Below are 19,417 nucleotides of genomic sequence, written 5' to 3'. Positions count from 1 at the left end.
AAAGTGTAAAAAGCAGCAAAAGAGTTAAGTATCAGCATGAAATGTTTTAGTGAAAGGCACCATCTGCAGGAGAGGACAACTGTAGTGAGACTTAGCCCGCTATCTGATTTAGAATCACAGAATCAAACAGTTGGAAGAGACCTTGTGGATCATCCAGTCCAACCCCATTCTGCCAAGAACCAGTAAAATCGCATCCAAAGCACCCCCAACAGATGGCCATCCAGCCTCTGCTTAAAAGCCTCCAAAGGAGGAGCCTCCACCACACTCCGGGGCAGAGTTCCACTGCTGAACTGCTCTCACAGTTCTTCCTAATGTTCAGGTGGAATCTCCTTTCCTATAGTTTGAAGCCATTGTTCCGTGTCCTAGTCTCCAGGGCAGCAGAAAACAAGCCTGCTCCCTTCTCCCTATGACTTCCCCTCAAATATTTATACATGGCCCTCATCATGTCTCCTCTGTCTTCTCTTCTGCAGGCTAAACATGCCCAGATCTTTAAGCCATTCCTCATAGCGCTTGTTCTCCAGGCCCTTGATCATTTTAGCTGCCCTTCTCTGGACACATTCCAGCTTGTTAACATCTCCTTCAATTGCGATGCCCAGAACTGGACACAGTATTCCAGGTGTGATCTAACCAAAGCAGAATAGAGAAGTAGCATGATTTCCTTGGATCTAGACACTATATTCCTATTGGCTTTTTTTACCACCACAACATTGTTGACTCCAAGATTTTTTTCACACGTATTTCTGTTGAGCCAGACATCCCCCAATCTGTCTTTGCATTTCATTTTTTTCTGCCTAAGAGGAGTGTCTTGCATTTGTCCCCGCTGAACTTCATTTTGTTAGTTTTGGCCCATCTCTCATTTGTTAAGATCGTTTTGAATTCTGCTCCTGTCTTCTACAGTATTAGCTCCCAAATTCCTCCCAATTTGATGTCATCTGCAAACTTGATCATGCCTTCTAGCCCTTCATCTAAGTCAGGGGTCCTCAAACTAAGGCCCGGGGGCCGGATGCGGCTCTGCAACGTAATTTACCCGGCCCTCGCTCAGGGTCAACCTAAGTCTGAAACAACTTGAAAGCACACAACAACAATCCTATCTCATCAGCCAAAAGGAGGCCCACACTTCCCATTGAGATGCTAATGTTTATATTTGTTAAATTGTTCTTAATTTTAATTATTGTATTGTTTTAAGTGATTTTTGCACTACAAATAAGATATGTGGTATGCATAGGAATTCATTCATTTTTTTTCAAATTATAATCCGGCCCTCCAACAGTTTGAGGAACTGTGACCTGGCCCTCTGTTTAAAAAGTTTGTGGACCCCTGATCTAAGTCATTAATAAAGATGTTGAACAGAACCAGGCCCAGGATAGAACCCTGTGGTATTCCACTTGTCACCTCTGGATATGTTCACTTAACCAATTACAATTTTGCCTAACCCACATTGGACTGGTTTGTTTGCCATGGGAGACCTTGTCGAATGCCATTTACTCAAGTGCCACACTTCATTTCTTTTTTAAAAAGAGCCCTATGGTCATAAACATTTACTTTAATTAGAAGTGAATGCAATCAATTTTATTCAGAGGTACAGACTTGAGGTAATCTGAATGATCAATATTAATGATAATAAATACAGCATAAAGTTATCCAGTCGCAAAGGAAGGAAGCAAAGGTCCTAAGAAAAAAACCCTCTGGAAAACCCATAACCAATTCATCAGCCCTGCACCCTGTCATTTTCCCCTCAAAGTCTTTACTTCCCCTTACAATAGAACATAAGGAAATTCAAAAACTAGATTATGTAATATTTTCTTTTAGAGCCAGGAATAAATGTTTTGGGCAAGGCATTCATGTTTCCTCCCCAAAGATGTTATTTTAATAAACTGGGAAGCCAAGAGTTGCCTCCAATGGCAGTGCTTTCACCTCTCTTGAAGAACCACAGTGCCTCTTTTAAAGTATTCACAAAACATTTTCCTTATGTATTTATTTGAAGAAGGCTCTGTAGCTCACTCTGAGGTGAAGACCATCTGAATACACATCATCGGTACATCATGCTTCCTTAGAGAGAAGCTTCATTTCAGTGAAGCTTCTCTCTCAAAAGGCTGACTGTCTCACTGGAAGCCTCCAAAACTCTATACAGGCTCAGAAGCCAATGCTTTTTGAGTCCAGCCCTTGGAGAAACCCACAGGTGGGGAAAGGGACCTACCAATTCCTCCTGCCTGTATTGCAGAGGACAAACTAACACTTGCAAAGCACTCTTTGGCAATGAAGAATTATTTTAAAGATTAGTTTTATTTGGAGAAAAAAAACAAGGGGTGGGGAAGGGGGAATTTTACATAATAAAAGACATCTCCCAGGAAGTCCACACAGATTACAAATCATTTTCATAGAAGATATTTTGTACAAATTTTACATGTCTTCAGAATGTGTAAAATGCACCTCAATCCATTTGTGAACCTGTCCTGATAGCAGAGAGAGAAAGAGAGAGAGATGCCAAGGGGACGGAGGGGAGGAAAATGCTTCTGGGGTATGCAAATCAACAGTATGCCTCCAGCGTAGCCCCCCTTCTCTCTGCATTTAATAGACTCAAAGCAATACTGCATTTGAAATCTATCTCTGCTCACAGTGGGGCCTCTTCCCCACCCTTTCCAATCCTGCCCATGGGAGATGGCAATGCTCTTTACATTTCAAAGGACTGACGTGAACTGTAGCTAAAATTTACTGAAATAAGACACCAACCACTGCAGCTTTACTATAAATTTCACCCAGTTGGGATTTGTTTCAAGAGCAAAAAATCAAACTGCTCTCCCCCCACAAACTATGTAAAATGCGTCAATTCCCCAATGAATGTGTGCGCCACCTCATAAAGTCAGACGCTCCTTCTAGCCAGATGTTCTACATCCACCATTGTATACAGGACTTCGAGAGTGGGCTATTAAAACTTTGTGCTACTTCAGTTCTACTCCCATGCTTCCCTTTAGCACAAGGAATAAGAATAAATGAACCCCAGTGCTAAACAAACAACACGAGATCTCACCCCAAAGTGATTTCTTCATAATGTCTGGTAATGATGGGGAATTGGGGCCAAAAAAATAAAAAAGTTCAGGGGAACAAAAGTCAGCCTTTTGCCATAAGAGCTGAAAAAAGTTTGCCAGTCACCGACATACCCAAGCTGGAGAAAACAAAGGAGGTAAACAGTCACATGATGCTACAGCAAAATATGCTCAGCTAGACCTTCAAAGACTCTGACTACTGTAAAACACTGCCCAAAATGTAAAAACTTTGCTATTTAAATTTATGATAAATGTGTGTAGTACTAGCTCAATGATTTAAAAAGTCTAGGAAGGGGGTAGGAAAAAAAGTCCAAGGAAATTTAATCATCCCCAGAAATTGCTCCCAGCAACTGATTCCTATAAATCCAATGGTTCCTTCATATATTACAGCCTCCTGCAGGGAGGATACTGAAAACTGATTCCATATGGTGATGCCTGTAAAACGGCTCTCTGCATGATTCAACCGAACTGCACCCTTCTCGCACTCAGCACTAAAAAGCCCTCATAAGTACAGATTGGGTTGTGATGGGTGAAAGATTGCACCTTTTGGCTGAACCATGTAGGAAATGGCTTTCTATACAACAGCTATTGTCAGCACCCTCCCTGTCAGCAAGGGTAGGAGTGCAGCTCTGAGACCTCCAAGAGGATGCCCTTGGTAGGAAAGCCTCAAAGCCTGGCCTTGCTTGTTTCTGCTGGATTTCAAAACTGTCTGGATTGTGGGAGAGCAACTGCTCATCACTCTCTCCAACATGTGCAAGGATACAGCCCCTACCTTGGAAGCCCCCTCACCCCTTCCTCCAGTTATTGATGCATGCTTGCTCTCTTTCCCCAGTGCTCTCAGGCTTTCAGAGCAAATTATTTCAGGTTACACTGCAGAAGTCAACCAAGCTGACAAAACAAGGAAAGCGATAGTCCTTAGCTGCCCAAGTCCTCAATACACACTCTCTCTGTCTCTCTCTCTCTCTCATAGAAACCTGGCCTGCAAAAGCACTAACCTCAGCTCTTTAACAGGAAGAACCTGGGGCTCTGGACGTGATTGGAAGCTGCGTGAAGTCACACTCAAGACACATATTGGGCCTATTCCTTTTGTCTGTTTGTTTTAAAGACACCTGCCATTTCCTCTCTTGCTACAATTTTTTTTTGAAAACAGGGATTTCTCCAGTTAGTTCAATACTTTATAGGCTGCAGCAGCATGCAAGAGAAATTGTATCATTTTTTCATTTTTGTTTTTTAAAGAAAGATTTTAAGAAAGGTCTCTCCAAGGAGATGTTGACTTGTAGGCTTTTATTTTTTTTCTGTCTTGTCTGAATAAAGGTTTGGTTTTGCTCTCCAAATGTTCCGGGGCGGCAACTGGTTAGGAGATGACACAGAGGGACTGGAGAATTTAGTCGGCATACTCATCTCCCTCAGCTTCATCGTCACCATCCACTGACAAAGCAGCATACTTGCTAGCATAGCTAAATTTCTGCAAGCGAGAAAAAGCAAAAAGGTTGTGTTAAATACCATGTAAAAACAGACACAGGACACATAGGGCTGCTCTATGGGAGTGTTAAAAACAGAACAGTTCACTATCATATGCTATTATGATTCTACAGCATCACCTTTAAATAAACCATATGCAGAAAAGAAGATGGACAGCAAGACTCTCCAAATCTGATGGACTAAGAAAAACCATTATGGAATATTTTATCAACCCAGGTTGATAAAATTTGACTTGGGAGCCCTCGGTGGCACAATGGGTTAAACCCTTGTGCCAGTAGGACTGCTGACCAAAAGTGGATTGAGCTCCATCTGTCAGCTCCAGTTCCCCATGTGGGGACATGAGAGAAGCCTCCCACAAGGATAGTAAAACATCAAGACATCTGGGCATTCCCTGGACAACGTCCTTGCAGATGGCCAATTCTCTCAGACCAGAAGTGACTTGCAGTTTCTCAAGTCACTCCACACACACATACACAAAATCTCCTGACTTTCCTGTTTTGGTCCCTATTTAACATATATTGATTTGCTTTTTAACTTTTACTTTGCTAAACCTTTTTAGTAGTCCCTCCCATTACAGGAAAGCACAGAAACAAGAACTTGGTGCTTATTAAAACTCATTCTTGCCTCCCAGTTTCTATGAGTCACTGAGCATAAATAATGGGGGAAGTGACTTATGTAAATAAATAATGGTATTACCCACTGCCAGAGCTGAAACAGCATAGAAAGCTTACTTATACCAAATTGGCCTTTCCAGAACGGTATCATATTTCCTTGACTGAAGGAGGATGAGACTCTCACATCCCAGCTTCTCTTAAATGTCAAAACTGAACCAAGGGCTTTTCATCTATCAAACATTGTGATCCATCACCGTTAGAGAAGTTTTGGGTAAAGTTGTAGTAAGCTCTGGTTCTTCTGTTCCAGTTCATAGTTTAGAAAACTGACATTTGGCTCCCTATGAAGACATTAGAGGTAACTAACTTTATGAGGGGAAAAATGCAATAGTAATCAATGTCATAGGAACCAGAACTATAACAGTTGCTAAGCATTACAACACCACAGCATCTCTAAGAATGGCCTTTGATTTTATTTTATATTTCTTTCGATTTTAATTTTGTTTTAATGGACATTTATTTGTACCTGTTTTAAATTTGCACAATTTAAGGGCCGAGGAAAAGGTGGAATATACATATTTATTTATTTCATTTATTTCAAACATTTGTACCCCACCCTTCTCAAACCCTTGCAGGGGGACTCAGAGCATCATACAAATAATGAAATATGGCTTCTTGTCCATTTTAAGCCCAACCGAGATGTAAGTTTGTAATGGGAGTGAGCTACATAAGGAAAAAAGAACTACATTCTAGTAAGTTCTGGTTTAATTACAAAGACCCACCACCTGATTTCCTGCTAAAAAGACTTAAACAGCAGCAGATCATTGCTTACAGGGGTAGGGTTCTCTTCAAATGTCTTTGGCTCAGATCTTGAGTCAAGCTCTTTCTTGATTTCTTTCCTGAAAAGAAAAAAAATAGCACCAATTGGAGGTTTGCACAGAATGTGAGCCAACAGGAGCATTTATTTCAAGAACAAACAAATGCAACCACGAATGACATAGGAACAAATTCAAAGCTTGAATAGTGTAACATGAAATGGATACCTATCTGAGTCTTGCCAATGATCTCTGCTGCCTCCATCTCCAGGAGAACGGCTAGAGCTCCCACTTCTCGCTTTAGGAATACTCTCCTTTCCACCATCGGGTCTGTTTTCATCTCCTGAAACAAGTGGGGAGAAAAAAATCCTCATTATTCTTGACCACAGCAACCTTCTATCTAAAGGAATTACAAGCTAATTCCTCTGTCTTTTATGCCTACTTAGTCCACTTGGTTTACCTGCTGTTTATTAACATCCCAACACTAGCAGCACACCTATCTCAAATTAACATCCATTTCAGTTAGATTTATAGCATGCCTGAACTTGCTTTTTGTTTGACCGTCCCTGTTTTTTATATATAAAGTACATAAAATAAATTTGATGAGCAGAAGTTCGTGTAAATTTCTGTAATTTGAAAGGAAGAGCACTTCTAAGAATGTTCTATTTCCATGTCATATCTCCCATTTTAAACTTTAGTGTCTGATAGTTTTTCCTATAATCACTTCTTAATGAACCCAGGGCTTCAATTACTCCTGATCAGTTTCTGTACTAGCTGTTGTGTTGTTCAACATAATAAAATAGAATAGGAACCTGCCTGTGGGAGCCTACACTGTCCCTGCCTCCAATGAGAGGATATTAAGGGTGGAATCCCATCTACCTGAAAGTAAGGTCACTGAACTAAGTGGAACTTCTGAATAAACAATCCTGGAAGGGTGGGATAAATTCCTCTTTTCAGACAGGAATTTCAGACAGGAAAATGCTGTATCATACCACTTGCTATTTCCCAGTCAAACCATCACATTTAGTAATTATTAGAATCTATTTATATAAATAAAAATGTAATGTTCGTTTGTGGGATTAACATAACTCAAAAACCACTGGATGAATTGACACCAAATTTGGACACAATACACCTATCAGGCCAACAAGTGACCACCACACACAAAAACACTGAAAAACACAGCAGAAGAGACCTTAAAATCCAAAAAATAAATTACAACACACGCGCAAAACCACACATATAGACATATACAGACATATACACACAAAAAACACATATATACAGACTGGGCCACAGCAATACGTGGCAGGGGACAGCTAGTTAAAAATATAAGAGAAGCCTCCTGCAAGTAAGACTGAAAAGGCACTGAACTGGGAATCTATAAGATTTGTACATGGAATGGCTAAGTCTATGTAAACGGATGAGGAATTTGGATTGGTAGACATTGGTTTTATATTGATTTTTATAGCTTTATAGTTTTTATGGATTTTATATGTATTTTGATGTGTTTTAATTGTTTTTTATTGATATATGTATTTCTATATGGCACCTAATTGTTGCTGATCTCTACGCCGACCTGAGTCGCCTTTGGGCTGAAACGAGTAGGATATAAATGCCGTAATATATCTATCTATCTATCTCATCCATAAAGGAGGACCTTCTTGAGCCTCACTGCCTTCGAATACATGCTTGTTATGGGAATAAGAAGTGGCTGTCTAAGTGGCTAATGCATGGCTCCAGAACTCCCTTGCCAAAAAGGCTTGACTTGGCCCCTGTTATCTCCCTATAAGCAGACCAAGACGGTTTTTTACACACACGCCTTCCATGCTGATAAAAGAGTTTTAACTGACTGGATGCTGCTATTTCTTTTGCACTCCATGTATTTTACATTGTCTTTTTATTTTCATGCCTTTACGTTGTTTTCGTTTTATATGAATTTTACTACTGTGAAGAGTTTTCTATGCCATTGTTTCAGCCAAAAGGCAGAACACGAAGTAAATAAATAAGGCGAACATGCAGTGAAATCAAGATAAAGAGAACAGGCAAAAGCTTCTCAAACTAGAGTGAATTTATAACTGCCTCTCAGTTAACATCTTAAAGAACTCTGCTGCCCCCTTCTGGAAAGACAAATAATTAAAATTTGGCTGATTTCATTCTTTTTAAAATATATATATATTTTATTGGTTTTCTTAGAATACATCAATACATCAATACCTTCAATACTCTTATATTCCATCCTTAATTCATTACATCAACTCTAAGTGTATATATATCTTGTGTGTGTGTATGTGTATGTGTGTGTATATATATTCACCTCTGTGCCCCCCCCCCCACTTCAATTTACATTCTTTCTGTAGTTAAAGAGCTATGCTATTGATTGCTTTTGTTCTTATAAGGGAGACACTGACTTCACTGGGCTGACCATGTTGTCCGAATGCCCAATCATTGTCTCCCAGAGCAATTACTTTACTCTCTGTTCAAGAAAGGAAAATGAAGCCTTGGTGGACAGCAAAAGAAATTTAAAGATGGCCTTTAAGCTAATCTTTAGGAAAATGTGGAATAAACACCAAGAACTGGGAAACCCTGGCACTCAATCATTGTAACTGAAAATCAGCTGTTACCAGCAGTGCTATGGCTACTGAAGAGGCATGAATACAGAGTGAAAAGGAAGGCGTATGAAGCAAACCCTTGTTGTGACTGTCTTCTATCTGGAAATCTATGTCTTTACCCGTGGAAAACAATCACACTCAGCCATGAGTAATATCAATTAACAGAGACAATATGATGTAGTGGAATAACCATTGGAGTAGGCCTGCAGGAGACCAAAGATTCCACCTTTGCTCAGTCATGGAAACCAACTGGATGACCTTGGGTGAGTAATAATAATAATAATAATAATAATAATAATAGCTATTTCTATCCCACCCTCTCTCCAAACAGGACTCAGTGCGTCTTAAACAGCAGAAAAGCACAGGAATAAAGCATGATACATACACTCTCAGTCTCAGAAGAAGGCTGCACTAAACCACTACTGAATACATTCTGTTAAGAAAACCATAGGATAGGGTCTCTATAAGTTGAAGTCAACATGAAGTCACCCTAGCATCAAGAGCAATTGCAAAAGTTGTGGATTTATTGACTGGTTTTCTTTTTATTTATATTTTTAACTGCCTTGAAGACATTGTTCTTCAGCTTATCCTCATTTAAAACCAATCTATTTTTCAACGTGCCACAATTGAGACACTGGGTAATTATCGTAGTTACTCCTGATTGGCAGGGATGTGAGGGATCTGCACATCATGAGCGGCAACCCACATTTCTGAAACAAAAGATGGAAGTGCTATGATTCATACCCAACCAAGCCACCTAGGCAGTTGAGACATACATACGGCATATACTTAAAAACAAGCCGAGTATTTCAGCCCTTTTTGGGGTGCTGAAAAAGCCCATCTCGGCTTATTCTTGAGCCAATTCAGGGTGGGAGTCTGAGTCTGAGGGAAAAATCTCTGAAGCCGGCTGGCGTTGGGCTGCATGGAGCGGACCGGAGGAGGAGGCTGATGTTACTGCTGGTCCTCCTCCTCCTCTAGCCCGCTCCATGGAGACAGACAGGTCACTGGTCAGGGCAAGGGAGGGGAGTGGGGCACTCTGCACATGCCCTGGTGCACCCTGTCTGTCATCTTAACATGCCGAGCTGGAGGGCGGGTGCCTGCAATGAGGAGGAGGACATGGAAGAGCTGGGCTTCTGTGAAGGAAGGCAGGAAAGATGGAAAAAAGGAAGTTCCCAGGCCAAAGCAAGAAGGCCAGAAGCAGGGAGGGAGGGCAGGAAGGGATGAGAAAGGGGGTGTGGCCTGGTGCAAGCTTCAGCCTTCCTGGAGCCTTGCAAAAGCATTTCCTGGAAGCAAGAGGTGCTTTCATTGTGCTTTTGCAAGGCTGCAGGAAGGCTGAAGCCTTAGTATTTTATTCTGTACATGTGGCCTGCTCACTGTTACTGTGTTATGAATGATTTTATTTTAATTTTATATTTTTTGCTGTATTTTTATGTTTTATGTAATTTATTATGTCATTGTTTGTTTTTGACTTCTTTTATTGTATTGTGTTGTAGGGCCTGGCCTCATGTAAGCCGCCCCAAGTCCCCATCGGGGAGATGTTGGTGGGGTATAAAGTTTATTATTATTATAATACTTCAAATGTTATGCATTTGAATTTTTAGGATTTTAAGTTTTAAGGATTTTATGTTGGGGCCTTGAGTGGGGAAAGGAAGAATAAAAATCTCCAATGTAAAAAAATGTAAAAAATGTACGCACTTCACACAGAAATATTATGTACATCCTAAACATTTCCAATGTAAGGAAAGGGAGGCTGCATGCACACAGAGTGTAAATTCTCAGCTGTTCATCCACTGCTGCTTCTCAAAGGCTGCTGCACTCTAGTCTTACCTTTCCTTGGGGTATTCTTAGGGAGCACTCCATCTTCCGGTGACAGGGATGGCATTGCCTGGCTGCCACTGCATGGAAATACAGGTAGAACAGTTGTTATTTCCTAAAACTATACATGTTGAGGAACTTGGTTTTTGCTCCAAGAGTAAATTAGACGTATGTTGAAGGTTTCATTCCTCATATACAGGCTGGAACCATGTACCTCCTAAATGTTGGTCAATTACAATTCCCAGCAGCCCTGACTATTGGCACTCCTAGCTTGGGCTGATGGTATTTGGGAGTTAAACACCTTCTGGATAGCTGTGTGATCCCACCCCTGCTCTAGTGAAAATCTACCTTTTAACCTTTATAAATTGCAAATAGCCAGTTTAGGCCTAAAATAAAGAAACTGGCTTCAGAGCTGAACTGAATTCAGTACAAGCATCAGGAAGGTCTTTCTCAGAAGCCAACATGTGCTACATAGGAAACAATCCAATCACATCCTTTACCCAAGAAACAAACCCTATACATTTTTCAAACTGATATTATTATTATTATTATTATTATTATTATTATTATTATTGCCTTTTAGACAAGTAGGCTTGTAGACATCAGTGGTAAGCTTGCCCTTAGACTTAAACATTTAAAAAGGACACTCAAGAAAAGAAGGATGGAAAAGGAACAACATGTAGCCACCAACACCAGCTCACCTCTGTTCAATCCTGCTCTGAAAGTCTATGCATGTACATTTAGTTTAAAAATTCTCTACTGTTTAACTCATGGCTCTACATTTAATTCAAAGGCATGAAGGATGTGAAGCTTGGTTGCTCATAGCCTGCACAAGAGTAGCAATTGCATGCAGTCAGTTGTGGGAAGAACATTAACCAATATGAGCATCTTTGGCTCTATTAAACACAACCCCAGAATCCTCAGCTGAAGCCACGGAGCTCTAGTTCAAAAAGAGTGGGGATTTTTCCTAACTGATGGAGGGCATGTGGCCTGGAGCTCCTCCCAATTTCTCAAGAGTAAGAGAAGCAGACTGCATATGCAAATTAAGTCAAGGGCTTGTATATACAAACTGAATGAGCTAAAGGAAACAGGAGCCACTTAGCAAAACAAGCTGAAGAAACAAACTCAAACAGAATCCAATCTCTTATGGGAACCAGATGAGGAGCAGACCAGCAGAGACCTTTTGTTGCTTCAAACTTTGTGACTGTGTATCAGTAGTTAATAACAGTCTGCGTACATGCTTGGCCTGCATTATAATTACAGCTTTAGAGTTAATTTCAAAATCCCATTTCATTCCATACACACTAAGTTGTAACAGTTCGCCTTTTCAAAAGAAGCCTAGAATTTATTTTTGTTACAGATGAAACATGACAACATGTTAAAAACGGAAAGTGGCTATCTGAATAAATGCCAACAGAGAAGCAGACAACTGGGCCACTTCAGTTCACAGTAATTTGTGTGTTATGTTCATGAACATCAAGAATGTCAGATTGCAGAGTTGTATTATCTCAACAAAAGGGTCAGATGCTTTATGGTCCTCTTGGCCAAACATGTATGCAGACCGTACATGACTGTAATGCCCAACACCTCAGATAAGTGGACATACTGGCGGGGGCAAATGGCAGTTGCAGTCCATGAACAGTTACAATCCACTCATGATCCGCCCTATTCTTATTCCACAATTATGAATTCAACTTTACAATTTAGGAGTTATTTTGATTCCTAACCTAACCCAAAAACAGTTCCTAGTATATCCTACCCTTCAAGTCATTCTTTCTGCAACCTTGTTGTCAAGACCCAGGCCAGGCAGCAAGACAGACGCTGAGTCTCAACACTTGTTCTCCACAAGCTTTACATATTTTAAAACCGTAATTTGGAATCAACAGGATTCTATCAAGTCTTTAAAGGTAATCTCTGTGTGGGAGAGACATACTCAAGGGCATGCCCCAGCCTCCACAGACCCTCACCTTGTGGGGGAATGCTGGTCTGAGTCGGAGCTCTGTGAGCGTGCTGGGTGCGAGTTGCTGCTGCGTTTCACCCAGGCATTTTCTTTAGGTGGAGGAGCTGGCATCACCTTCAGGGGAAGCTTCTCTTCTCTGGGAGACTTGGAGGTGGGAGACAGACCTTCATCGTCTTTGCTGATGCTTTCATTTTCCAATGATTTCTCACTCTCCCTCCTCCGTGAGGCTAGAAAGCATGACAATATGTGAGTAAAGTAGGAGGGCTTCCGTTTTGTGACTGAAAGCAAATTCTTCTGGATCACCTTTCAAGCATTTCCGAACTTGCTGACAATGCTTCAGCAATACTAAGTAACACTGTCAGTTTACACATTGTATATTAAAAATGCAAACAAGGTAAAAACGAAGATTAGAAAACAATTAAATATTTGTGTCATGCCATGGATATAAAGTTAAAATATGGTTAAATACAATTAATACAACAAAAGCCCACCCCCCACAAAAAAAAATCCTACCCACAACCTCCCAAGCAGCCTGTTCCTCATCAGCCCTCAAACGTCTGGGAGCAAAAATATGTCTTGATTTGCCTGCAGAAGGTCAGCAGTGATGGGGAAATCCTAGTCTCTCTTGGGAGGGGGTTCCATAGTCTGGGAGCAGCCACCAAAAAGTCCCTCTCACACACAGCACAGCATAATGCTTTTGAGCGGGTGGTGGGACTGAGAGAAAGCCCTCCCCAGATAATCATAGACTTCTAACAACTTTGTCGAGGGAGATACGGTTCTTCAAATAACCTGGCCCAAGCCAAAAGAGAGTTTATACTGTGCTGTGTGTGATAAGTAATTTAGCCCAGCCCAGCAGTTCACTCCAATATCACTGTCTGTAGTGGGTACTATGAAATGGATGATGAATTAGCGAAGAAGGGAATAATAATCTTTCTAGAAGCCTTTTTGTTTTCTTTTGTTTTTTTGCGAAGAAACCCAGTCCCATCCTCCTGCTTTCTCACCTGTTGAAAACCTCAAATTTTCACCCAGCAAGCAGAAAAACAGCAACCCATGTGCAAGAGAACAGTTGTCCACAGTTACCATCCTCTTTATCCCAGAACCCCTGACACGATCAATTGCATAGCTGTCCTTTTTCAAGATTGCCTTATCCTTAAAACACATTTTAGCCACGATAAATTGTGTGTTAAAATACTGCAGAACACTATTTCTTCCTAATAGGATAACTGGTTGCTGGTTTGGTTTGCTAAAATCTGAAGACAACTGAGATCGAAGCTCTATGTGGAGAGGCAAATGTAGTGACAGGGGAATTTCACATCCCTGTTCTCAAAACATACTTCTGGCACAAAACCGCAAAGGTTTCTATGGTTGTAAATCTCTGTGAAATAAAACTGTCTTTTCACGGTTGTTATTTTATCACATGTTTTTATCTGCTGGGCACCCTTTATAAATTAAGAAATTATCACTAAAATGATCAAGGGTCTGGAGAGCAAGCCCTATGATGAGCAACTTAAAGAGCTGTTTAGCCTGCAGAAGAGAAGACTGAGATGAGACATTATGGCCATGTATGAATATATGAGGGAAGTCATAGGGAGGAGGAAGCAGGCTTGTTTTCTGCTGCCCTGGAAAGTAGGACGTGGAGCAATGGATTCAAACTACAGGAAAGGAGATTCCACCTGAACACGAGGAAGAACTTCCTAACTGTGAGAGCTGTTCAACAGTGGAACTCTCTGCCCCAGAGTGTGGCAGAGACTCCTTTTTGGAGGCTTTTAAGCAGAGGCTGGATGATCATCCGTTGGGGGTGCTTTGAATGCGATTTTCGTGCTTATTGGCAGGGGGTTGGACTGGATGGCCCATGAGATCTCTTCCAACTCTATGATTCTATGATTCAAGGTAATGTTACATTGCTCCCATAGTTCTACGCCCAGCTCCAAGTGAGTATTCAACTGAATGCAGTACCTTCACATTTCACTGAAAATGCAACCAGCTTTCCCCCGCTAACAGTCTCAAAATGAAAATTATAAATCAAATAAGGGGCTGGGTATTATATGAGAATGGCATGTTGCTATTCTTCTGAATGAATAGGCTTCCAAAAGCCTGACCACAAAAGAATGGCACTGCACTCTGGAAAATACAATGGATAACTTGCCTTTCTTCCAATTTCAAAGGTACAGAAATGAATTGGGATTTGCTTGGCAGAAGTACAGTCATCACTGCTATCTCCTCAGCTCCACAGTTGGGTGGAAGGCTGGGGGTGTTTGATAGCTGCACAGCCAAGGAATATGGATGCAACTTGGAAATCCACGGCTGACTTAACAAATCCTTTCCACCAGTGCAGAGTACAAGTACACTTTAACATGGCTAAAGGAATATGTTCCCCAATATCTTTAGCCTGCATTTTCAAGCTGTGGTACTCCCTGATAAGACCAGCCCAAAACTGCTAAGTCCTATTAATAAGTCTACAGCATAAACAAAAACACAGTGAAATTAACCATATAACATGTCTAACTCCCTTCCTGAGGGATCTTCTCTCTAACATGGAGGCTGTATTAATATGCAAATACACTGACTGCAACCTGCTTATTCTCTGAACAGATCTGCTGATGAGTTTGGGTTCTAAATAACAGCAAGCTATAAAACATTAATATTGTTGTGTATTATAAATCCCTATATCCCCCATTTTTCAAATGTATACACACAGTGAACTTGCCTGATAGATAAAATGCAATACAACAAGATTGGTTATAATTAGGGTAAATAGCAGGGCTGATCAGAAACATGCTTGTATAACTTGCTTGACAGAATTGCAACTTCACTTCAACTTACTTCTCCCTGTTGGGCCCGTCCCCACAGAAGGAGTTGTACTACCAGTTTGTGAGGACTCGCTCCCAGTCCGTGACCGCTCTTGATTATCTTCACTACGCCAGCTGGGGTGCCTAGAGCATACACAAAGTAGCAAAGGTTACCTAGGCTATTTATGAAACACTGGAAAAATCAGGCACAAATAACTGCATGCAAAACCATAGTTAAATCTAATGGAACCAATGCTCAGTGTGGATGGGAAAATGTTTTCTTTATACAAAGCTTAGATGAATCACATCGTGGGAAAGATGTTCTTTGTGCCTACATTTTCCATAATTTCTGGAGTCGGTATAATCTGTTGTGACATTGGTGGCGGTCTGCACACTAACATTTTCAGGACCTGGCCATGGGAAATTGACTACATGACGTAATGCTTTTATTCAATATGGCAAGGGTTTGGTTTGAAAAAAGTACAGAGAGCAAGGGATGCTTGTATCAAGTTATACTGAATAGAAATTAAGGCTACATTGTTTGGCGCGCGGGGGGGGGGGGGGGGATCAAATCGCAATTGTAGGCTTGGTCTTGTAGCTGCATAGCCTTAGCCTATCTTTGTGGTTTGGAAAACAACACAGTTTATATAAACTTGGGAATTGCAGACATCTACACTCAGCAGTCCTGCTTGTGCCGGCAGGACTGCTGACTGAAAGCTCGGCAGTTCAAATCCAGGGAGCGGGGTGAGCTCCTGTCTGTCAGCTCCAGCTTCTTATGTGGGGACATGAGAGAAGCCTCCCACAGGATGGTAAATATCCAGGCCTCCCTTGGCCACGTCCTTGCAGACGGCCAATTCTCCCACACCAGAAGCGACTTGCAGTTTATCAAATAGTTCCTGACATGAAAAAAAAACTATATTGAGCCTGAATCATGCCAGATTAAGGTTTGCATGCCACTCAACATGCTACTGCCCCCTACTGGGATTGTTCACACGACAAACCCATCCTTGTTACTCACCGTTCTCTGGGACGTCGTTCCAGTCTGGGTTTATCGTCTTCCAGTTGACGCTGCAGCTTCTCTTGCTCCTTCTGTAGCCTCTCTTCTACTTCACGCTCCCTTGCAGCAGTGTCCACTGGCTTAGCCCCCCCAAAGATGGAGGCGGCACGGCTAGACTGACTAGCAGGCGCCACGGATGTATCTTCCTCCTTAGGGGTGCTCCGGGGCTTCAGGTTCAATTTCGGCCTCTGAGTGGGACCTTAAAGGGAAAGCAGGAGAGAGAGTTGGGCAAAATGAACAGTGCAGAAACAGTAAATGGAAAAGTAGACAAGTGACTGTAACACAAAGAAAATCTAACAGCAAGAAAATTATGAAAATCCCAAATGAGTGGGAGAGAATTAAAGATTGGCTTGCACATCCCATTTCCACCAAATGAGGATTCTGAAAATACACACAAGTCAGGACAAAACCCAGAGACCAAAAAGAGCCATAGAATTATAGAATGACCCTTTAACCAAAAAAAGCAATTAACCATTCTGCATATATTTTCCTTCAACCATGTGTTCTGTCAGGATATTGTATATATTAATGTGGGGGTGTAATGGAAGAGAAGAAAAAAGTTGGAGACAAAGGAATTGCTGTAGATGGCCTAGAGTCAAATTCAAAACAATTTGCCCTCACCACTGCCATTTAGGAGTGCAACTAGAATTAATGGAAGAAAAACTACTGTAGCAATACACAAAAACCACAGCATCAAAAAGGTCCTCTTTTCTGGATTTACCTCTATCATCCCGTCGGCTGTCATCCCTGCTATAGTCATCTCGTGAACTGCTCCACCGATCACTCCGGTCATCCCGCCTATCGTAACGGTCCTCATAACGGTCCCCACCGCCCCTGAAATCATCATCACGGCGGTATCCACTGCCAAAGGCTCTTCTGCTACTGCCTGACCTTGAGTCAAAGCCTGCAGGGAAGTGAAGTCACAGTGATTTAGAAATCTGAGAAGCCACGAGACAGCTATGAAAAGATTTCCCCAGGAGCATAACCACATAGTTAAAACAAGCTGCTACTAGCAAAATAAAACAACGCTAAGGGAGCAACATTTCAGGTGTAGATAAATACCGCAGAAATACTGCATATAACTTCTACATAAGGATAAAAAAACATTCCTCCCACTTCAGTTGAAAACCTTGCCCAAAGCAAGGTTTAATGAATATTCAGTAGTTGGGACTTCAGTCATGTGCAATATCATGTAATCCTGACTTCAGAGATTAGGTCATTCAAACATGGAAAAAACACATAAGAAACCAGGAACAGTTAACAGCTAGAAGAGATCCTTTCATGGTCAATGTACCCCTAAACAATACAATATCCAGGTGGTGGAAAAGTGCTGCAGACAGAGAAAAGCATGAAAGTGTACCATCTCCCTCCCTCTCTCTTTCTCTTTATATATATGTGTGTGTGTGTGCAGGAAATAGTAGCATAATTTACTTCCACAATTTACTTCCACTGCTAGACCAACAGGTGAGCTTGAAACACAAAAGCAAAGCAAAACCCATTTGTTATAATTCAAAGAACAAATTTTCTACCAGCTCAGAACAGCTTCTCTACCAATAATTTCCCAATTATTTTCAGCTTCAAGAAAGACCTTCCAACGTCACCTCACCATACACACAAAAAGGACTGTACTCCAATAATCTTAGCAACAGGAAGGGGACATGAAAGAAAGACAGCAGAGCAAGAGAAGCAAATTGTAGATCAGATATGCCTACATGAGATTCCATTTAATTTCCTGGCCTACAAACAAAGCATATGACTCAAAGTACCTCCTCTATCATAATCCCTACTACGGTCATCATAACGATCTCTGCCACCAAAACGGTCCATCTCTCTTCGGGGACCATCACGGTACCGATCCGAATCATAACGGTCACGGTCCCGATACCCTAAAAAAGAAAAGAAACTTATACTTGTAACAGTCGGATTTTAAATTTTAATTACCTTTAAAATAGGCAGAAGACGAGGAACAGGCAAGTCCTATCCACCTCACGGTTGACATTCTTACTGAATTATATATGAAAGCATTTAAATTGTACATTCTACTGAAGTTCAAAGTAGGCAATATGGCTAAAGCAGGTGTTAAAAGACAGGTGTTCTTTGACAAGTCATGTCAAAAGTATCTGAATGTTATTAAAATTGACAGAGTCTGGATCAGAAACAGTAAAATTAAATTAAATATTAAAACGTAAGGTAAATGTAAAGGTTTTCCCCTGACATTAAGTCTAGTCATGCCTGACTCGGGGGTGGTGCTCATCTCCATTTCTAAGCTGAAGAGCCGGCATTGTCCGTAGACACCTCCAAAGTCATGTGGCCAGCATGACTGCATGGAGCACCATTACCTTCCCGCAAAAGCGGTACCTATTGATCTACTCACATAAGCATGTTTTTGAACTGCTAGTCTGGCAGAAACGGGGGCTAGCAGTGGGAACTCACCCCCCTCTAAACTATCTCTAAACCATCAACCTTTTAGTCAGTAAGTTCAGCAGCTCAGTGGTTTAACCTGCTGCACTACCAGGGGGCCCAAATATTAAAATATGTATACTTTATTTTTAATTTTTAAAAGTCAATGGTACAAGAGATCACAATCTAATCTTGTAACAGGTAGGCCCTTCAACTGAGGAAGGTAAGTCAGAAGATCACAGTAAACTTAGTTTTAAACCCATATATAGGAAGCCAGAAAAGGATGAGAGAAAACCTAGCATGATTGGCAGTGAACATCTGCATAGCAAACAAGCAAGCCACTCATGTACTTACTGTCTCCAAAGCTGTCCTCTCCCCTGCGGGGAGGGTAGTCATCAAAGTTATCCGTAGCAGGGCGAGCCCTCCAGTCAGACTCAAATCTTTCTGAATCCCGGTTGCGATCACGGTCTCTACCAAAGGAGCGATCATCCCGATCTGCAGAAGGGAAAAAAAAGAGACTCAGGTGTTAAAAGCAATCACTTAGTCCAATGATTCAAATATTTCTACAGAGGATATTTTAAAATCCTCATAATCAAAATAGATGTTGTTACACCATTCATAAACAGAATGTATTGCTCCATTAAAAACTGGTTGCAGGAAATACTTATTTTGGTCAGGGCTAAACATGTGCCTCCTTCTAAATCACTGCGATAGAAAGGACAATGGGAAACAGGAGTAACCTATTTAATTTACAAAGCAATAATCCCTGTATGGCATTTTATAGCAAGACAATACAATGTTCATACTTGAGGTAGAAGGTTGCTGGCTCAAT

General features: G+C 41.2%; 1 protein-coding gene across 2 annotated transcripts in view; it reads right to left on the bottom strand.

Moving 5' to 3' along the window:
- Positions 1–2,264: 2,264 nt before the first annotated feature.
- The window catches only part of EIF4B (eukaryotic translation initiation factor 4B), a 41,728-nt gene continuing 24,575 nt past the window's right edge, over positions 2,265–19,417 (bottom strand). For both annotated transcript variants that reach the window (XM_060763029.2, XM_060763027.2), the window contains 10 exons: positions 18,940–19,080; positions 17,952–18,071; positions 16,907–17,089; positions 16,147–16,384; positions 15,163–15,272; positions 12,347–12,566; positions 10,392–10,459; positions 6,181–6,295; positions 5,970–6,036; positions 2,265–4,509 (listed from right to left, as the gene is read on the bottom strand). In XM_060763029.2, coding sequence (XP_060619012.2) covers positions 4,429–4,509; positions 5,970–6,036; positions 6,181–6,295; positions 10,392–10,459; positions 12,347–12,566; positions 15,163–15,272; positions 16,147–16,384; positions 16,907–17,089; positions 17,952–18,071; positions 18,940–19,080 — 1,343 coding nt within the window. In that variant the 3' untranslated portion in view covers positions 2,265–4,428. The remainder of the gene's footprint in view (positions 4,510–5,969; positions 6,037–6,180; positions 6,296–10,391; positions 10,460–12,346; positions 12,567–15,162; positions 15,273–16,146; positions 16,385–16,906; positions 17,090–17,951; positions 18,072–18,939; positions 19,081–19,417) is intronic.

This window comes from Anolis sagrei, chromosome 2 (assembly GCF_037176765.1).
Source record: "Anolis sagrei isolate rAnoSag1 chromosome 2, rAnoSag1.mat, whole genome shotgun sequence".
In the NCBI taxonomy this organism is placed as follows: Eukaryota; Metazoa; Chordata; class Lepidosauria; order Squamata; family Dactyloidae; genus Anolis; species Anolis sagrei.
This window is presented reverse-complemented; position numbering and strand designations above follow the sequence as displayed.